Source organism: Anser anser (genome assembly GCF_964211835.1).
Source record: "Anser anser genome assembly, chromosome: 15".
NCBI classification, from domain to species: Eukaryota; Metazoa; Chordata; class Aves; order Anseriformes; family Anatidae; genus Anser; species Anser anser.
In genome coordinates this window covers 6,042,484-6,063,246 of record NC_139736.1, presented here as the reverse complement: position 1 = coordinate 6,063,246, position 20,763 = coordinate 6,042,484, and the positions used below count along the sequence as shown (strand labels likewise).

Here is a 20,763-nt window from a genome sequence, read left to right as displayed (position 1 = left end):
AAAAATAAGTCAGTAAAGGAAAACCTCAGGCATCCCTGTCTGCCTGTTGGCCAGCAGCGAGCCCGAGCACAAACCGCACGGGTGGGCCCCAACCAACACCAGGGCGAGCGCAACACCGAGGGCATCAGCAGAGGGATGGACCCGCGTCGTCTAAGCACCACAGCCTCCGCCGCCCTGCTCAGAGCCACCGCTAACTGCATGGCATCAGCACGTAGGGATCACACACCTTTACCTTCCAACAAGCCTCAGGGAAACAACGCGAGACAGACCCGATCAGGATAAGGTACAAACTGTCGGGCTGTCTGCACTGGAAGGGACACGTGGTGCGGCCTGTCAGCGCCAGCGGTCGCCACCACAAAGCCAGGAGAGCAGCAGACACGCAGGAGCCACGTTATTACCCGCTGCTCTCCCCAGGGACCGAAGGAGTATTAATTCCACCTCCCAATCGCTGCATTTTTCTCCTGCACAAAGCCTGTACGCTCAAGTTTATGAGGTCTGAATTCAAAGTGAAAGCCCACTTTGCCTTAAACTCTACAGCCAGCTGTCACCGGTATTTTATCAAATGTATATCGGCACAGTTTGGGGGTTTTGCTCTGTTTCAAAACAAACCACACATTATGGCTTAACCAAAAGAGCGATAAATATAAAATATTACAAACCATTAAATAAAAGAGAAAAAAAGAAAAAAAAAGAGAAAGCGTAATTCTGGACTGCCCCACACTGCCTCCTCATAAAAATATGAGATTACAAAGTGCTTATTTATCTATCAATTTGACAAATCCCCCAAAATACCCAAAATAGAGCATGTCACGGAAAACTGTATGTACAGCAAAACTAATAGTTGAATCTACAGACAGTGCTACTACCTTTATAAAGACAGCAAATGGAAATCCGAGCTTTTTTACTTTAATATGAACAAAAAAGCTTATCCAAACTGAAAATATAATTGAACTAGGCAACTACATTGATCATAAACACTAGCAGTCAAAAAAGTTCGCAAATGCTACCTTTAAGTCCATAGAATGTTTGTCCTGTTGTGAAGTTTAAACTTACAAGGTGCTTTAAGAGCAAAAATAAACAACTAGTGGCATAAAATAACAAAACACGTACATTTTACATACACCAAAGAGAATGTTACATACATTTTTCATACATTTTAGGGGTCAACTCCTTTTTGGTTAATAAGTAAAAGCATCCATTACACTTCCTGCTTTGGGCAGGGAGGAAAACACATAAATTAATTCTTCGTTACAGTTTTAAAAGGCAAATTCTTTAAGGACTATTTGTATTCAAGCTAAGTACACAGAATCCTGATATTATACACTTTTTATTCAAATGGAAGGAATTTACATTTACTTATCATCTCATTAAAGTAAGAATGATATAGCAGTGGCATTTTCCTTTTTTTTTGTTTTGTTTTGTTTTAATTAAAATGTTCTTTCTGCATGCTCAAAATAATTCCGAGGTTTACATTGAAGTATTTTTTAAAGTATACATTGGCTCTTTTTCAGTTCTAATGCTCGTTTCTGTCTAAACTACAGAGGCCAGGTGGATGCTACAGGCTTTTGCTATGTAGCTTTGGTGTCTGAAGGTGGGAAGGGTTTGGCTCCTGACAAATGGAGCCATGAGGAGAAGCTCTAAGGAAAATCAAATTTTACAAACACAGTATTTTTGCCAGTTTGGCTCAATTTGCTCAGGGTTTGTTATACTGTTAGCATGAGCAGCTTTACCGAACAACTACTTCTCTGGTAAAAATTCTTTTAAGTAAGCAGCTCCCCCCAGCACTATCAGCCCCCGCTATGCAGCTATACCGGGGGTTGGACTGTTCTCAAACCACAGTAATGTCCTTTCAGAAAACACAACAAAACAAAACAAAATCCTTTGACAGTTGTGAATACAGTACACAAAATAGGCCTTATGGCAGGATCAGGCCCTATGATTAACACCCCTTCACCCTTCGGACTTAATCACTTTGAGATATCGCTGTGGATGCCTTGTTTTTGCAACTGCCCTCTCCGCCAATAGCAGCGTGCAGCTGAAGCTTAAAAGATTATGTGTATGTATGTGCAGGGGAAGTCACATGTAAATACAGATTCGGTGCCACGAACAGGGCTGGTGCAGCCGTCAGCGGGCTTTTTCTAAGCCTCCCTATTGTTTACTCTTGCTAGAGAAATGAGAGACTGGAGTTTCTGCTGAGCTTACTTTCTAAAGGTTCTGCCTCGATGGGCAAAATGCTTCTGCCAGCCATCAAGAAGCTGCAAGGGGGTGCCTACCAGGTGAGATTTTCTTAAGAAGTTCACCTTTTAGATTACTTTTGTTTTTCTGAGTCTGGAAACAACTGGTATTAATGCAGATGAACCTTATATCAATGAAAATGAGTAGCTCCATCCTTACAAATCAGTGTTCAGTTTTTAGATGTCAGTTCTTTAGGAAAACCATCATTGCTTAAACTTTTCATGATACTGTTTTCTATTTTTATCTACTTGTCTAAAAGAAAGTTATAGTAGGCTTTCTTATGCATATCAATTTTCATTCTCTTGTACATTAGGTTGGACTTCTCACTTACTGTTTCTTGTATGTACTGAGTATGTGCTTGTAAGGTTTTATTATTAAATGCTCTGAATATAGGAGATCTTCATTTTTAGTTTACATTAAATCCTGAACAGTATGACACACATGAAGCAGAGGAATTGATCAAAAATTAATCTTTAATTAGCCTTTAATAAAGCAGAACAGTTATCAGTGAAAGTGAGATACTTACGAATCTTCTATTCATAACACAATAATAATACACACAGCAAGCCATACTGTGAAATATTACTGCAGAACAGCTAGAAGACACTGCAATAGCCAATTAACTAATTAATTACAATTAAGCTGCATTTTCATTTATATTACAAAAGAAGGTAAGCCAAAGGCAAACTTCAAAGCACTAAAAATTTCCTGCTTTCAGCAGAAGCTTTAAATAAGCAGAATGACTGCTGTCTTTTTTAGCCTCCACAAGCATTTTTAACTATGCTAATCACCATGATATTTGCAAATCTATTTTCTACTGTACTTAGCACAAGACCTACTTCGCTTTAGGGCTCTGTCAACTGAACTTTATGTCCTTTTTATATAAATGTTAAAGCAGCATAAAAAGGCAGCATACTACTTCTTATGCCAGCATCACATTCTTCATGTATTTGATTGGCCCAATCATTTAAGTCAAAGCAGGATTTGCTTTGGATTTGCAGGGATTTTAATAGAATTTGAACTGATTCTGAAATGATGAAAAAAAAATTGATTGAATGTCTGGACAAAGTGATTCATGTAAACGTCTGTGATCATGATCTGCAGGTCAGAATGACTCACTTTAACTGCTATGTTCAGGATCTGAACAGCAGATAAGGCTTTATCAGAGTATACTGTAAATTTTCCACAACAGCTAAAACACGCAATGCTCATCTAAGTGAAGATAGGCTAGTCGGCTCCAGCGACCTCCTTACAAACTGTGGTTTAATGCTGGTATGCACCCTGTATCTGTGGGCTATGTAAAAACAACCATTTATCAATCATTACTAAGAAACTGGCTCTGTGACAAACTAATTACTCCTCATGCTTCCAACCATTAGCACAGAAGGAAGCAGATATATAAAGTAAATTCATAATCGAGGCTCTATGCAGCTTCCACAGTAAAAAATCTGCTACAGGAGTTGTGCTTGCTTACTGTGGTATGAAAGATTTCTAATAAGGTGTATACCTATCAGGAACTGGAAGAAAATAATAATAATGATAATAAACCTGTTCAAAGAAAAAAAAACAATAATTGCTTAATAACATGTGAATTGATAACGTTCAATTAGTAAGCTGTAGAATTTATTTCAATGTCATTTATTGGGCTGTAGTCCCAGGAATGTGTAAAAATCCTAAGCAATGCTTCCCAAAATACCACGGGTTGGACAGGATGCAGGGTAACAGGTAGCTACAGGTAGTATACTCGAGATAAAACTCCACAGATATCTTTGTAATGGGAGACTTGATTCAGAGAGCCCTGGTTTACGGAGGTCCAACACTCCTTTACGCATTGCTCGCCCTCACAAAGTACGTGTGGTTTCTGCCATTGGAAGCACGTGTGTGGCCTCATACTGACACGAACAGAAGAACTGAGCTCCATTAAAAATAACCGAGGAAGCATTCCCACCCACACACCTGTGAAAGCACAGCCAAGGAGTCAAATGACAGAACATCAAACACATCATTACACTTGTCCAAGGCTTGGCAAGCATCCTAGAACAGAAGGTGGTAAAGGTCATTATGGGCTTTTTGGAGTTTGATGGATCATCCCGTACATGTAGGTGCTACAGGGAGCCCTACAAGACATCAAGACTATCAATAGAAAATTCTGATGATCAACAGGTAAAAATCCCTGTCACTGATGAAGCGGAACGGGAAGCTGCACAAGACAAGCAGTAGATGGACAAATCACAACCCGTTTGTGGCAATGAGATGCCTCAGTTAATTTCAAGCCCCTCATAAATGAACGCTCCTACTCCAGATCTTACAGTGTCATAATAGCCATCCTTACATCAGCATTAATATTATACCAACCCTCCTAAAACCTTCGGTTAAAATACTATCTCCAGACACTATAAATGGAATAAGATGAAATCAGTAAATAGGCAAGCCCATCTCACGGAGGCAGCCAGGAACCGGTATTTCCTTCAGCAAGCAAGAGAAATGAAAAGCCGTAGGAGCATCCAGAACAAGATGTCTCAGACTTTTGCTGACAATTATCAGGAAGATATCTGCTTGTCTTCAATAGATGTGACCAATTTTGGAGTCATTTCAGCCACAGTGCAACTGCTGAGGGCAGATTATTCCCTTCAAACTCTAAACTCAATCCCGTTTCATACTGACTCTTGTAAGCGTTATCTGGGAAAGAACTATGTCAATATTTTTTGAATTTACTGGAAACCTGGTCCTGGCAATCCGAGTGTTTCACGAGAGTTTCCTACACAGCCAACGCGATCTCTTGTTGATAAGTCACCGAGTCAGCTTTCACTTATGCTTCTAATAGGAAACGACACTATATTATAGTTTCCAGGAAAACTACCATCTGTGCCTCCTGTCAGTCTGCAACTGGCAGTAAAATATCTGCGAGGAATGTTTCCATGCTGACAGCTCCGAGCAGTGCTCCGTCGCAAACCCCAAGCACGGGTGAAGCCAGCAAGGAGAGGGCTGAGATAAGAGCTGCTGGTTCCACCCTGCCAGCTCACCGGGCTGGCTCAAGGACAGGGCAGTCCCAGCAGGGCTGGTGCCTCTGACACTCCGTCACTGGGATGAGCTCAGTCCATGATACCTAGAATAGGGATAATTCACACTGATTTTGACTGCTGAGAATTGGTCTTTAACGGAGTGATGTGGATTTAAATCATAATGTTCAGTTCATGAACAATCCCTACTCCTGGAATCCTGAGCAACTCCCAGAACGCTGGAAATTCAGGGATCTAGCCACTTGCCATCTCTAAGAGGTGCAAATGATCTATACAAAGAAACTTAGCATAAAGCTGTCTTGTGACTTCCTCTTTTCTGAAGTGTTAAAAAGGTCTCAATAGAAAATTTTATATTTGTCTCCATGATCGGATCTTTACACACACACAAAAGAAGATGTTTCATAAACGCATTTTTCCCCCATAGCCAGACTTTTTCCCCCAAACTGACATGTTATTCTACAGTTTAAGGTGTCTGTAGATACTGGGGGGTAAAAGTTAAATTTTCATGATTATCGTACAATAAAGATCCTTTAATGAATCACCCACCCATCATCTGTTCATTAAGTCAGAAAAAAAAATTAATAGTTTCACTAAAAACAGTGGGGCAAATTGCAGCTTCTACATAAATCTATCGAGTCCCTGCTACTTTCTGAACATCAACATCGTGCTGGTAAGAACGCTTTCTGAAGGTGCATGTGATCCTCATCTGACCCACTGACTTACGTATTTCACATTAAAAGAAACTGCAACTTACATTCACTTTTAAATTGAATGTAAATATTTGCTACAGCTAAAGGTCTTGTGCGCTCTCCAAGAAACTGAACTTGTACGTTTCAATTAAGTCTTCTGGTTTCTGTGGCTCACCAGTTGTAAGCAGAGTGGAAATTGTGCCACAGGTTAAAGCTTTTTTTTCTTAAAGGCTTTCACTGAACCAATTAAGAAACCGAACAACACGCAGAGGAATTTTCATTCATCTGAATTGACACTGAACTTTATTTACTTTTAGATTTGTTGCTACTTAGTTTTAAAGCAGGATAGCTGTATCAAAACTGGCTTCCATGCGCCCCAACAGCGTGAGCGAGGAGCCGGAGGAGCAGCACTAACTGGCCGATCATACTGAATGTCGGATGGAGCCGTCTGCTCTGCTGACATTTAAAAGCTGTCATTTCTCATAGTCCAATTTGCTTTATAAAATCCAGAATTCAGAACACCTTATGAAGCTTATTTTCTGTTACTATGCTCATTCTAATTATTATTGTTATTTAATACATCGTAAGTTACTGGAAGTGAGTATGAGTACTAGCAAAGTAGCTTCTTTTAATTTTGTAAATAACTCAATTTTTAAAGAAAAATATTACCAAGTAGATATCTGGGCATCTCAAAATTGTAACTTATTTCAGAAACCCAGGCAGCTAAGGCTTGTAGACAAGTACAGGTAATGACTGCATATATACTGATTCACTTGCACGTAAATTTATTTTGCCTGGTGGACAAGCCTTCCTTTACAAGTGCACAAAAGTAAGAGATCCCACTTTTGCTGTAATAAAACCTTGAGCCACAACCCTTCCACAACGTGTTAGAACTGGCACTGTCCACTCTACGGCAAACCCCTTCTCGCTATAATACCCACTAAAGAAAAGGTATGTCATGTTTTCCATGCAGAGGCTCTTTGGGAATTCAGTGATAAAGCGAAGCTGGGAAGAGGTGGAGCAGGAGACCAGTCATACTCACTCATCTGATACTTGGGCACTGAGATAAGGGAACACCACAACCAAGTGCACAGAGTTAACCCCTGCAGAGCCCCGGGCAGCCGCCGCTGCGCAGCTGCGAGGAGGGCACAGCCGCTGCAGCCCAGCTCCTGCTGAGGCTGCCGTACAGGGGCATAAGCAGCAGGAAAGGGACAGATTTAGCTGGGATGGCAGATGTGCCTGGCAGACAGCATCCGTCTCTGAGTGCGGGGCTCAGTCCAGCGCTAAGGCCGCTCCAGATTTGTGTGGAAGATCTCCTCTCCACGAGACTTAGTCTCCCCCTTTTGCAGGAATTTCATTTCTCTCCTCTATTCCATGATACGCGGTTACTACAACTTTCCAGACCACTACCATGCTGCCACTCACTGACAGATACAATGGGTTTTGGCAGCTTCTATCATGGTTTCCAGAGTAACTGATCTTTTATTCTTCCTATACTGGAGTATTTCATCTGTTCTCATAAGCTTTAAGCTACTTTAAAAATGAGGGAAAAAATGAGAAAAAAAAGCAAATGCAGTTAACCACAACTGATGGACACATGTTTTTTGAGCAATCTTCTATGAACTTTAAAGACAGAAGAAATTTCTTCAGTTCTAATCTCACTGACAGAAGATGTAGTTCTGAACCTGAAGACACGGTGTTGAAAAAACAGTTGCCATTACCTAAAAATAAGTTTTCCTCTTTCTTCCAAAGGAGCATCTGAACTCACTTGGTGCTTACTGATTTGTTGACAGCAATTTGCAGAGAATTTAGTTCTGGCATGGCCTTAAATGCACTCAGATTCCCAAAGAAATGAACAATCTAAACAAAATGTGCAGCTGAAAAATTGTTAATATTTTATATCAGAGGGAATGATATATATTTATATAGCAATAATAAAATAATATAAACAAACCGTTGAAACAGAAGCAAAAAATTGCATTTATTTAGTGGGCTGCTACCAGGCCAGCAGCAGTAAGCAGTTTATCACAGAAGTGGGAGCTGAATGACACCGCAGCTATAATGCAGGGTGATTTACCACAATGCTGGTGCTTATAGAACGAGAGAATAAACAACTGACGGTGGCTGCGAACATCTGCTGAACAATAAAAAGGGTCACAAAGCAAGTGAGAGGGGCCCATGGGAAGGAGCTGAATTTTGAAGTGTTCTCAAGCAGACGTGTATTCAGAGTTTCTGGAAAAGCAGCAAGACGAATGAACGATCTCAAAGAATAACTTCAGAAGCATGAGCAACTCTGTCCTCACTCCACATGTGACAGAAATACACCGTGGCTGCTGAGATGCAAGCCTTGTTGCTGGCTTGACATGCCTAAGAATGTATCCGAGGCAGCCTGGGATGTCTCTTAAGGAAGTGATAGAGAAGAAAAGAAGTGACTAGTGTAATACTAAGAACCCCTGTGAGGGGTACGATGCCGTATGCGTGTCCTATGAGCAAACGGTGATGGGGGGTGCAGCGCTAACTGGAACGCAGCCATCAGGGGGGGAGAGAGAGGAAAACAAGGGCCAGACAGATGTGAAACACAAGATTCTTGAAAAACAGAGGAAAACGTATGTAAGCATTTACATCTGGACAGAAGGAACTCTGAAGGACTAAGACTGGACTGAAGGGAGGCAAAAAGCTGCAAGGCTGGAAACGGGCTCACAGCACTCCAACTGCGCATAGCGAAGTGGGGGTAGGCAACAGCTGGATGGACTGAATCAAAGGTTAGGTTGTTTGTTTGTTCAAATTACTGTGCTAAAAAAAAGAGCCAAAGATGAAGGTGCAGTCAGTGGGAGGGGGTGTCCAGAAGGCCTGCTGTGCCCGTGAATTCACTTGTCAGGGCTGGCAACCCTGTGCTCCCTCTGGCAGGACCGTGATAGAAAGCGCTCGGACTGAAGGAGGAGGAAAACCACCCCTGTTCCCACTGACCTCCTCTTGCTTTTTTATTAGTATTTTTTGAACATCCAAGACAGAATGATAGATTTAATGCTACTTTATACATCAGTTTTCTTGTAATTTAATCATGGCTTCTTTCACGTTATACTGCAGGGAATTAACTATATTATAAAATGAAACCGGTATCAATTGTAAGTATACCACCTGTCAAACTGGTCAATGATTGCACCACGAAGGCATAAATGATAGGGTTGGAAGAGGCCTGTTTTTCAGCCCAGCACCCAGCATCAAGCAGGATTTTCTTCTACACTAAGGTTAAAAGCATTTTATCTGAGCTGTATCATTATATTATAAACAATAGCAACTCAGCGACTGCACAAGGAAGGTGTATTTGGACTTTACTTGCCTGCACTGCTGCATTTTTTCTCCTCTCGTCTAACCTGGGCAATCTAGTTTTACTTTTCTGTATATCCAGCTAACAACTCTTCTGTTAATCCCTATGGCATGTATGTAAACTAGTAAGCCGAAAAAAATGTCACGTTATCCAGACTTTGAGGTAACAGCAGCATGACATGGCTTTCTCTTGCGCTTGAGAGTTCAGAGGGTGCTCCTCTTGAGGCACAACTAATTGCAGGTATGCTACTTTTCAGAAATACCAATCATCCATTATTTAAATTGTTAAGGAATAATCCATAAATAATATTTAGAGCGTTGCTTTCTAAAAGCACCTTACAAACCCTGATGAGTAGCTGACAATCTACTAAGTCATGGCTCATGCATATATGCACAGGTCTGGCAAAGCCCTTCAGTTCTCTCATGCTCCACCTGAACAAGCCTGCGCAGTGGAGCAAAGCTCTGCTTGGCCTTCCCCGTGCAGTACTCCTTGTTTTCGGTCTCTGCAGAAATTAAGAGATCCTTTGGAACTCTAGAAGAGAAAGTATGAATCTTAGGCCTCTTTAGAGACTTTGTTTGTTGGCAACAGCTTTATTAGCTACATACGGCTTGTAATGATATTACAGCTTGTCAAAATGCATATTCACAGGTCAGATTATCTAGGTAAGAGCTATTTCACGTATAGAAGATAACAGGGTCAGTAGACTAAAGCATTTATTTTTCTAAACTGCACAGTATGAGATAGCGCTACAGTAGGATAAAGGCATGTGTGTGTTTTGTTTCTTTTTAAATCAAATAAAATAATCAGTGCAGAATGGTCGTGCTTGAAACAGTTAACCAACCTGCTCTGCAACTTGGTGCTGCCCTATGTATTTCTGAAGAAAACAACTGATTACAGCTATGGACTCTATAGTAGAACAAAGCAGCACTTCATTTTTTCTTACTCATTAACTGAAGTTTACTTTATGCATTTTTTCTAAAATAAGTTTTGCCACCAAGTGCTCTTAACTTTTCGCATGTTGTAAGAAACTTTCCTCAAGTGTGATGTGTAGATTTTTATCTAAATAAAATCACCATTAATTTTTATGACATGTAAAAAATTGGCTTCCATCCAATTATCCGAGCTTTAGAAGTACTTCTATGCTAATACCTTGCCTACTTTGCTGTTTCCCCAGCAAACTTAGGATGATTAAAGTCCTTCTGAAGTTTTGTGGCAGCCAAGACTGGATGGCACAGTTTGTAACACAGTTATTCATGGCATGTTTAATTTTGTCTGTGGACTACATATCAAAAAGAAATATGTGAATTCTCTGCTATTTAGGAGCTACAGTGGCTTTACAATATTCATAGCGAATTGCTAGGTATGAAACAAGAAGCACTGACCTTGCCTATAAAAAAAAAAAATGCACTGAAAAGGGCAACTCAACTCAAGCATGGACATGCTTCATTTTAAGGATGGAGAGAACATATATCATTAATTGTGTGTGACGTGAATACCGGGCACAACCCTCTGTCCAGCTTCTCAAACAAAGGAGACAGTGCGGAATCCCTAACACCATCACGAAGTGAGGATCGGTCTTATTTTAATCCTTCTTCTCAACACCAAAGCAATCTTAAAAATTCAAACGCCCAGAAACTCGTCTCCCTACCTTCTACGAGTCATCTTTGTAAGCAGGACAAGCACTTGGGCGATTCTTAGCACAATATTCTGCCTGTTCAGGATGTATCACCTAAAAAACTGAAACCTCAAAGCTGTATATTCTTACCCCAGGTTAAAAATAAAGCACACGCTCTTGACCAAGAGCTGTCGGTGGCAGGGAAGGGGCCCTCAAACGTCCCCATCCAACAGTCCCCTAGAGCTCTGCTCACTGCCGCAGCCCCAGCATCGCCCGCCGTGAACGCGAAGCCCCGAGGCTGAGCGCACCCCAGCAGCTCGCTCCGCTGCCAGCCCGGCCTCTCACTTCTGGAAAAAAAGGGCTGTAAACAGCGAAAGGGAGGGGCCTGGCGGCGCACAAACTTGTGAGTAAGTCACCGGGGGAAAAACAAGTGCAGCGTGCGGCGCGCCGTGGGGCGGGAGGCAATGTGCCCCAGGAGAAGAAGGCCGAGGCGCTTTGTCCAGCTCCCCTCATCGCAGACGGGGCGCCCGCAGGTCCCGCGGCACGGAGGAACGTGAGATGGAGCGGGAGGTAAGAGGGCCGTGCGCAGCGGGCGGGAGGACTCGCCTTCCTCTTGGTTCCACGTTTCAAGTCCCGACCTTGATTCGCAGTATGATAAAAGCGTAAGCCCGGACAAAACGAGGGGGGAAGCGTTTGGGGCCGGCTGAGTCAGAAGGCAGCACAAACACGAGCACCGCAGCATTGGCTTCCGCAACACAGCCACGCCGGGGCTCAGAAGGTGCCTGGCGCTGCAGAAGCGCTCGGCTGGCGTTTCTGGAGAGCTCCTGCCCCTGAAGCATGGCGAGGCCTTGGCCAGGCTGGGGCTGGAGGCTGGGGCTGCCTCTGTGGCAGGTGCTGCAGAGCCACGGGCTGAGCGCCCGCACAGGTGAACACGATGTTAGAGGGACGTTAGCGGTAGGAACTTTGCCTGGCATCATCCAGAAGTCTCTAACAAGGTCTCCTCATTAAGCACTTTTAACAGGGATTTTATTTTTGCCCGTTTCTGAGGTAAGATCTGTCATTTCGTAACATTACGGTTGGACAAGTCTCCTGCTGCTGCTGTCATTCAAATTGAACTTACTTAGCTGCAGTTAGAGGACTGGGGTAAAAAGGGGTAATTACTACAAACAGCTGGGACACGAGACACCCCACCACTCTGTAAAACATAAAGCTTAGTAGCAAAGAGTGCTGATCTCCTTCTGAGACGATACACAGGCAGGTATTCTGCGGCTGATGTAATTCAGTCTGGAGTAATCGAAGTTACGTGCTTAAGGATAAACCTGCATAATGGAATTACGTGATTGTATCCGTGCCTGTGCTTAGTCACCCTTGCACTCACTGTAATGCATATATTTGCAATACCTCGTTCCAGTCTGCTGCTTTGGTTGAATCGAGCCATAGCAGTTCAATGAGACGTAATTTTGGTCACCTTCAACTGGGCAAGGCAGCTTGTCTTTTCCTTTTTTAAAGATTTAAAAACAACAGATTCTTCCTGAAAATAAACTGGGCTGCTTTCAGTGATCAAAAAGAGTATGAGGATTGAAGGACACCACGATGACAGTTTGTACGCCTATGCAATACTACAGCTAGAGAACTGATTTGAGAAAACAAACAAAAAAGTAAGTTTTTCCACAGAGGTGAAGTAAAGCTTTGAATACAACGGAACTGCATCTTGCGCTAATGCCACAGAAGTCCCTTACCAGCAGCATATGACGGTAGAATAAAAATGTGTTTGCCCAGCTAAAATTACTGCATTTTAGCCTGATATCTCGCAGGAACTGTGGTATTTAGAAAAAAAATACACACCAAGTAATTGCAGCGGGAAATAAAAATGGAACCTGACATGATTCTGGAACAAATCCGGTACTTCAGCTGAAGTGTCAAAGGATTAGCGCTAGAGAGATGGAACCACGGAAGATCTTATGTTTACAAAACCCATACTGTATCATTTAGGCATATGGTTCACTGCGTGTAGCATGTTGTCTAGTAACATTCACTGTAATTGCACAACGCTTATTGTGGATTTGATTAAATCTTGTTCTCTCTCTGGAAAGAATGCATTTATGTGTACTTACGCTTTTCTATACGTGCTGAAAGGAAAGAGCAAACAATGCTGCATATCTGACAATCTGAGACTACGCTTGACATGGGAAATCACCTGCCACATAAATTCCACATTGTCCCAGAAATGTCCTGGCAGGAATAATACCCATGATCTTAAGGCTTTGAATGTTTTCAGTTTTATTTTAGAGGTTACTTGTTTTTGCGCTTTGGAAAGAGACTTTTCATGATTGCTTTGAGAAGCCTACTGATTTCAGTTAAAATGTTATCTCTTTTCTGATGATAAAGCAAAGATAGCTGGACAATGACTACTGACATTAGCATACTTTTTAAAGAATTCAAGCTATTTTGAGAGGAAATGACAACTAATTCTTGCCTTTTTGGAAAGCCAGGCTGCCCCGATATTAGGTTCCCTAAACTACAGAGGTCCATTGTTTTTTCAGAACTAAACGGTTACAGAAGTCTGAATACAAACAGACCTGCTAAAAAAAAAACTCCACCTCAATTCCAAGTTTCCTCTAGTCTTTGTTAGCTTTATCAGTGACACAAAATATATTCATCATACTGCCTTGGATGTGTCTCTTAGGAAGCTCTCTAAGAGAGAGGTTATTTGTATTTACCACATAACACCACAGAGAACTCTATTCTCCATCTCATTGCTGATATTTATAGTTCCTCTTGTATTTTTCAGCAAATACTTTTACATAGTATTAGATACATTAAAGTCACTGTTTCATAGCTTTTTTAAAAGTACTTATGCTCATATATTACATCAGTGTTTATTTTAAAGCTGTACAGTTTCTGGTTTACTTTTGTTGAATATCCTGTATCGACTCATTCACCGCTAATTTCATTTTAAAAAATTAAAACTTTTGTACATTTATTTACTAGTCACCTGACACTTTGATTCACAGATGACTTTCTTACAGACTAACAAGATGGAAAGGCATTTCAGTCACTGACCTTAAATTGATCAGTTATGTGAACTGTGTGATCTTCATCTTTAAAACGTTTTCTTCATATTACATTCCATTTCACTTACAACGTAATATTTCAATGCTACTTTTACTATTTCTCTCTCTACAGGAAAGCTGGTAACCAGCAGAGAAGATACAAAAGCTAAAATCACTATGTGGAGCTGTGAAACCTTAAACAGTACCAAGAACAGTGAGGACCAGCATCTCTGCCATGACTTCCACCTTGTGCTTTCCATCTTTTCCCTACTCTACCTCATTATATGTTTCCCAATCAGCCTTTGCTACAATGGCTTGCTGGTCCTGGTTAATCTGTATAACAAGGCAACTATGACGATGCCAGATGTTTACTTTGTCAACATAGCCATTGCCGGTCTCATCATCAACGCTCTGGCACCAATGTACCTTCTAGGTCTTGCCAATACAAAATGGGCCATCTGGAATTCTAACAACGAAGTTTATATTACCTTGCTTATTTTATTCAATGTCTCATCTTTAGTTACCATGTACTCTACAACGTTACTCAGTCTGGACTACTACATCGAACGCGCTCTACCTAGAACTTACATGTCAAGTGTGTACAACACCAAGCACGTCTGTGGATTCATATGGGGTGGAGCCATGCTGACAAGTTTCTCATCTCTTCTATTCTACGTCTGCAATCACGTATCCACTAAAATAATCGAATGTTCCAAGATGCAGAACAAAGAGGCAGCAGATGCCATTATGGTCTTTATCGGGTATGTTGTACCAGCTGTCGCGGTACTGTATGCACTTATATTGATCTTGCGAATACGCAAAGAGGCTACACCACTGGATCAAGACACTGGACGATTAGATCCATCAGTGCACAGGCTTTTGATCGCCACAGTCTGTACACAGTTCACATTATGGACACCCTATTACGTTACCCTTTTGGTAAGCACATTTACTTATGCACAAGGAAGACTTGCAGATGAAAATTACAGTCGAATATTACATTTTACCAAGATTTTATCCAAATTCTTGGCTTTCTCAAGCAGCTTTGTAATGCCTCTGCTCTACAGATACATTAACAAAAACTTTCCTAACAAACTACGACGTTTGCTTAAAAAGATACACTGTGGGAATCAAGGGTGTTCTCATGAACGCACAGTGGTACAGCAAGTTATGACATAGGTATAAAAAAACACTGGTGCTGTTACTGCAGGACGTAGTATACCAGTATACCAGTACTCAGACTGCTACTGCTGTGTGGGCACCCAAAGTCACTGATGTGACAGTCCCAACCAGGAGACCTGGAGGAGCCTTCGATTAATGAAACGGTCTTAATATTGAAATAGTTAATTATTTGCTGAGATCTTGTAAGACTCTGGCCTATGTGCTGTAATACCTGTGACATCTAATATTTTCAGTGCACTGAACTTGTTACAAAGCGTAAGCTCTGTCTTCATCGTTCTAATATTCCTGTCTGAAGAAATCGCTAAGCAGTTTATTGAAGTACTGACTGAATACACAGCACCTTGTATCTTGTAGAGGAAAAGGTATTACCTTATTTTCTGTACAAAGAAGTAACAGTGCTATTCTTGATGAAGTAAATAGTATTTTTCAATGAAGATGATATAATGATCTTTACTAAAGATCATACTATCCAATTATACATGTCCAAATAGTAAATGTTAATTATAAATTAAATTATTTAATTTCTTTCTCCATCACTGAATTCCCTCTAAAAGATGTCTAATTTACTGTTTTCAGAAATTATATTCTCACACAAACTAACCTAAGTTTTTAACATGTGCGGTAAATCAGTTTTTTTCTAGATATAACAATTAACAAAAACTTGTTTATTCTTCCAGTGCTTTGTTGGCATCCTAAGACATTTCAAGAATTCAGAAATATTTATTAACTAATTCGAGGGGAACTGAGAGATGTTTATCCCACATATTAAAATGAAGGACACAGTGGTTTACAAAGTTAAATCAAAATTCAAGTAGTAAGGAATGTCTGGCTAAGTGTTATGGTCCACATATGTTCATGTAACAAGAGTAATTGTCTTAAAAATAAATATGTTTATGATTAACATTTTGTATTTTCAAGGGATATGTTTGCAACAAATCAGTTGAAATCTCTTTAATCTAGGGCATCACTGGAAGTTTGGAAATCATACAAAATCCTTCAATACTTACAAGATTTTAAAATGGGAGTAACAGGTATGAATTCCAGTCAAGATCAGCTTTTTGCTGACCTGTGAAAAATGGACTGCCTCCCAATGTGATTCTTGAATACACAGTAAAAGTATAGTTTCTGTATTTCACAATGGGGATGAAGAAATCCAATCCAGATTGCCAAATTCTACAGTTCAGAGTGTATGAAATACACGAGAAATACAAAAGTTGCTGCAGGAAAAAAAACCCTAAAGTTACTCACAATAGCAAACTGAATTGCTGCCCCTGTAGCTGTTGCTGCGTTGTTAATAATGCACGGGGTAGAAGTTAAATTGATATTCTCCCACCAGCCTGGGGACAGCGAGGCATCTTTGTCACTGGCCCTGCAATAAATCATTTCATTACTTCATCTGTCACAACACAGCTTACTCCACATGACTTCAATCAACAACTGTGGCATGTTGAGCCTCTGGTATGGAAAAACCATGGAGTAGAAACAGAATTAAACCTTTTCCATTGCACAATCTTATCTCTTAATTGGCCCTAATTTATCAGCATGGAGACATGCTTAAGTTTTACGTGGGAAGGAGGTGAGGAACAGTCTTTTCAGATCTTCTCCCTTCTTTTCAACATTACTCAAGCCATTTCTTCACATAGCCATCTTTGCTTATCTGATTCATATACAATCATCCCTTAACTTATCAACATCGTGGTGGAAGACTCTCCATTACTCTTAAGTTTTCAAGAGCATTTCATATCTTAGTGAATGTTTAACCCTTAGAACCCTATACAGTAAGTCATTTATTTCGGTGGTGGTTTCTCGCCATGAAAGCTAGCCAGCACAATTACACCACTTTACTTCGTAGTTTTAGCCTGCTGATTAAAACCACATCAAGGAAGGAAGCCTTTCCTTATCGCTGTGTCCAATTCACACACTGATTTATGCCTGTGTGCCAACACAATACTGGCTTTTTTTTGGAAACCATTGGGTTTTTGTTTTGTTTCTTCCCTTAACTTGAGAGTTTCTAAGTATTGCGAGCTACACTCACTTTAAGCATTCAAGTACTCACTTCCACCTAAGTTCCTCGGAAACCTTTCCTTGGAACTGTTGAACAAATCGCCTCTTCCTCCCACCCGAGGGACCCCTAAAGCACCACGTTAAATCTCTCACGTAAAAGCTGTTAACGAATTTCTGACCCATTACGCAGGAAGACGAATTCCAGCCGGGAGGAACTGGCTTATCTGGTGTGAGTGGAGGCTCCCGGAACTGGGCCCCTGCCAGGCCGGTGGGGCTGAGCAGGCAGCACGAGGGGCACATTTAACTCGTATGCTGTTGACTTGCTTCCATTTCCCCCTTCTCCTACGACACCTCACTTTCTGTGCCTAACGGACTGTTGCATTTATTTCTGTTCCTTTCTCCGTGTGTTAAACTCCTAGTTTCAGATCATGTCTCTCATCATCTTTCTTCATTTTTTTTTCCTCATCTTTTTCAGTTCTCTACCCGAATGTGCTATTCTGTTTAATTTTCATTTTGCTCCTCTGTTGCCTTTCATGCTTGGTCCTTTACACTTGGGACTGTGCACCACTCACATTTACCTACTAGACAAATTCTGTCACTGCAACTCAAATTCCACTCAGTGATTCGACATTACAAACGGAACTGATCAGAAAAATGGAAGCTGCTACTTAAGAGATGGAGAAAGAACACGTTTTATATAATGTACCCTTGAAACCTCCATTTTGATTTTTTCTAATGATCCTTCTTATTGCAGCAGAGCTGAGAATGTTTGTGTGTATCCTTGATAACACATTAAACGTGATGGCAATCATATAGGCAAACAGGTTTTATAATTCAATGAACAAAACTGATACAAACTCAGATTTTTAAGAGTTAATTTGATATATTAGTTGCCTCAAAGAAACTGTGCCATGGAACTGACTGCTTTTGTAAGGAAATGCGGAACTTAATTTCAATGCCCTCACATGGTATCTCTTCAAAAGCAATATCCCGCAAAGCAAAAACTTTGCAATATTTATATAAAAACAGTACATGTGCAAGTACATTAAAATTCTTAAGGAAATGCACAGTAACATAACAATAGAAGAACTTTTATGGGCAAATCTTTAACGTACAAAGTTCTCAAGAATGGGTCCTTTTCCATTTCAATACCCCACGGTTTCTGGTAACTTTGTAAATAGGGGCTTGTCTATTTTGCATTTAATTAAATATGAATAAAATACTGTATATATGCAAGATAAAAATCAGCCTACTGATGTAAAAAGAATTTGCAAAGAATTTATTAAATTATTTCTTAAAGTGTACCGTTTAAATGTAAACCTCTGAACAGTAAGGTGTACTGTATGTTTCCGTGTGTATATACTGTACATTAGAAAAAAAGCACTACTTAAGTGCCATTATTAATAGTGTTATTTTCTCACAAAATTAAACTTAATGTTTGAGATGATCTATGGCTTATAGCCCTCTTCCTGACTATCCAATTAAGTCAAATCAGTGAACTAACAAAGATGTTCGTCTCTGCTTCTGCTGAAAGTATTAACACAGCCAGTTTAAAACAGGTCCATGTTGCTTGACCTAGCAGGGACCCTGCCTTCCAAAGTTTCCATCTGAGAATCAAACTGAGGTGGTCTCTGAAGGCACAATGTTCACTTAAGGAAAGAAAGTGACCAAGCACTAGAAAATTTCTGGTTCTACTTAAAACAAAGAGCTGTGGTCGTCCGTATTACATCAAAAAACTACAGGAATGGCCTTTAGGCAAAGCTTCACAAAGAAACTACTGGCTCATAAGACTTAATAAAAAATATTAAAGCCTATCTGGTCAGTAAGAGGTGTGATTTTTGGGGGGGCCTTCTTAATAGAAAGCCTGTTGTAGACAAGGTTAAACCTGTGCTGCTTCACTGAATCACAAGATCACAAGCTGCATGGCTTGGATGTCAAACCAGGCATGTTACATTATCAGATTTTCTAGGTCATAATTTTTACATCATTAAAATCTAATTATGCATCAGCGTGAAGTTAGCTGCGAATGAAGGTAAAAAGGCACACACACCCCAGCTTTCTTCAGCATAAAGAATCCTGCAACTAATGGGCCAGTAATCTGTGCCAGAAATACAGGGCTGGTGACTAACGCATACGTTGGCCGTGTCCTTGTTGCTTCCTCCTCTCTCTGCTGTCACAATTGAGATGTTGGAAATCAGCTCCCTGCAGAAACTGGTTCCCTGAAGAACTTAATATAACCACCGATAACGTCTGACATCCCAAAGAAAACTTAGCTCTAAGAGGATAATATGCTTCATCACACATTTATTACTGCACATAACCAGAGGCCAGCCACCACGGATCAGTTAGTTTACCCCACATATGAGAACACTTTCTTGGGTGCAATTTCAAAGTTATTAATTAGCTCCCTTTGAATTTTCTGTAAAGCACAGGATGATGGCAAGTAAAAGCAAACTGTTTAAAATGGTTATTGGTGCATTCCTTGAAGAAAATAACTTAGGCCAAGCCACTACTTCTGGATCTTGTCTCAGTGAAAAATAAAATGCTAACTGTGAAAATGGAAAGTGTAATATTTTATTGCTTAGTCAGACTAGTATCAGATAAGATGCCTTTACTTCCATACAAAGGCTTAAAGAATACTTTCTATTACTCTGATTGGAGAGCATCTCTAAACAGAGTAGTGACTTTCTGAGATGCTTCATTACTCAGACCTTTCTGATATAACCACTACACGTAAAGAGACAGGCTGTATTTATCATCTTGGTTAGTACAACTCCCTTTATAGAACATAGACGGGAAGGGTTTTGAATGAGAATGCAGCTCCATGAGAAGTTCACAAGCCTACAGTTTCAAGAAGGGTGAATGAACTACGTAAATGCAAGTAACCTCGGCTGATCGGGTACAAGCAACAAGTCAACGGGGTTACACTAGGGCCAGCCAGACCAACACGGCATCAGAATCAGCCCTTTTCTGTCAATGCAAAGAGATTTCAGTGAAGACAACTAGAGTTTGGAACAGACACAGGACCTATCAGATAATAGGAAGAGAAGCCCCAAGGATACCATGAAAATATGACACCTGTAACTGAACAAGGGGAAAGAACACACATAAAAGGTTTGATGATTTTTTTTGTGTGTAGTGTGGATATGTACTTCACTAAAAACTTACTTACCAATGCTCATTAGAAGTAAAAGCAGGAGAGTGGCCAGGCTGGAAACCTTCTCATGAGCTTTATACTGCAATGGCACAGTTTGGGAAACAAAACAAAGGCAGAACCTGGCTAAGTGCCACTCTCAGTTCTTCTGCTAACTCAGGACTTCAAGAAGGACTGACTTTTGCCTGTTTCTGCAGCTGTAAGGCACTCAACACACTGATGAATCTGAAACATATGCTCTAAGATTAATTTTTACAGCTTTTGGTGAGCGAAACCTTGTGTATTTCTTAACTATATCATGCAAGACTTTTTCCAAGCGAAAGCAAACTAAATGTACAAAAGCAGCTGTGCAGACTGCCATGGCAACAAAACTGAAGTGTGAAATGTTTCCTCTGGTGTATTTCCTTTAACTTTCCACCATACATCAAAACACTTGGACGTATTCTGAATACATTCTTTTCCCATCAGGAGAGCAGTGGATTT

General features: G+C 40.6%; 2 protein-coding genes across 8 annotated transcripts in view; one reads left to right on the top strand and one right to left on the bottom strand.

Moving 5' to 3' along the window:
- The window catches only part of GPR146 (G protein-coupled receptor 146), a 52,840-nt gene extending 33,156 nt beyond the window's left edge, over nt 1-19,684 (top strand). For 2 of the 5 annotated variants that reach the window (XM_083799496.1, XM_083799498.1), the window contains exons 3-4: nt 2,169-2,276; nt 14,074-19,684. In XM_083799496.1, the coding sequence (XP_083655622.1) occupies nt 14,118-15,119 (1,002 nt within the window). In that variant the 5' untranslated portion in view covers nt 2,169-2,276; nt 14,074-14,117 and the 3' untranslated portion in view covers nt 15,120-19,684. Of the gene's footprint in view, nt 1-2,168; nt 2,277-2,316; nt 11,458-14,073 lie in introns of those variants that run through there. The other 3 variants (XM_083799494.1, XM_083799497.1, XM_083799495.1) reach the window with 2 other exon arrangements.
- CHLSN (cholesin) overlaps nt 1-20,763 on the bottom strand; it is a 133,328-nt gene that overhangs the window by 68,404 nt on the left and 44,161 nt on the right. The window lies entirely within an intron of this gene.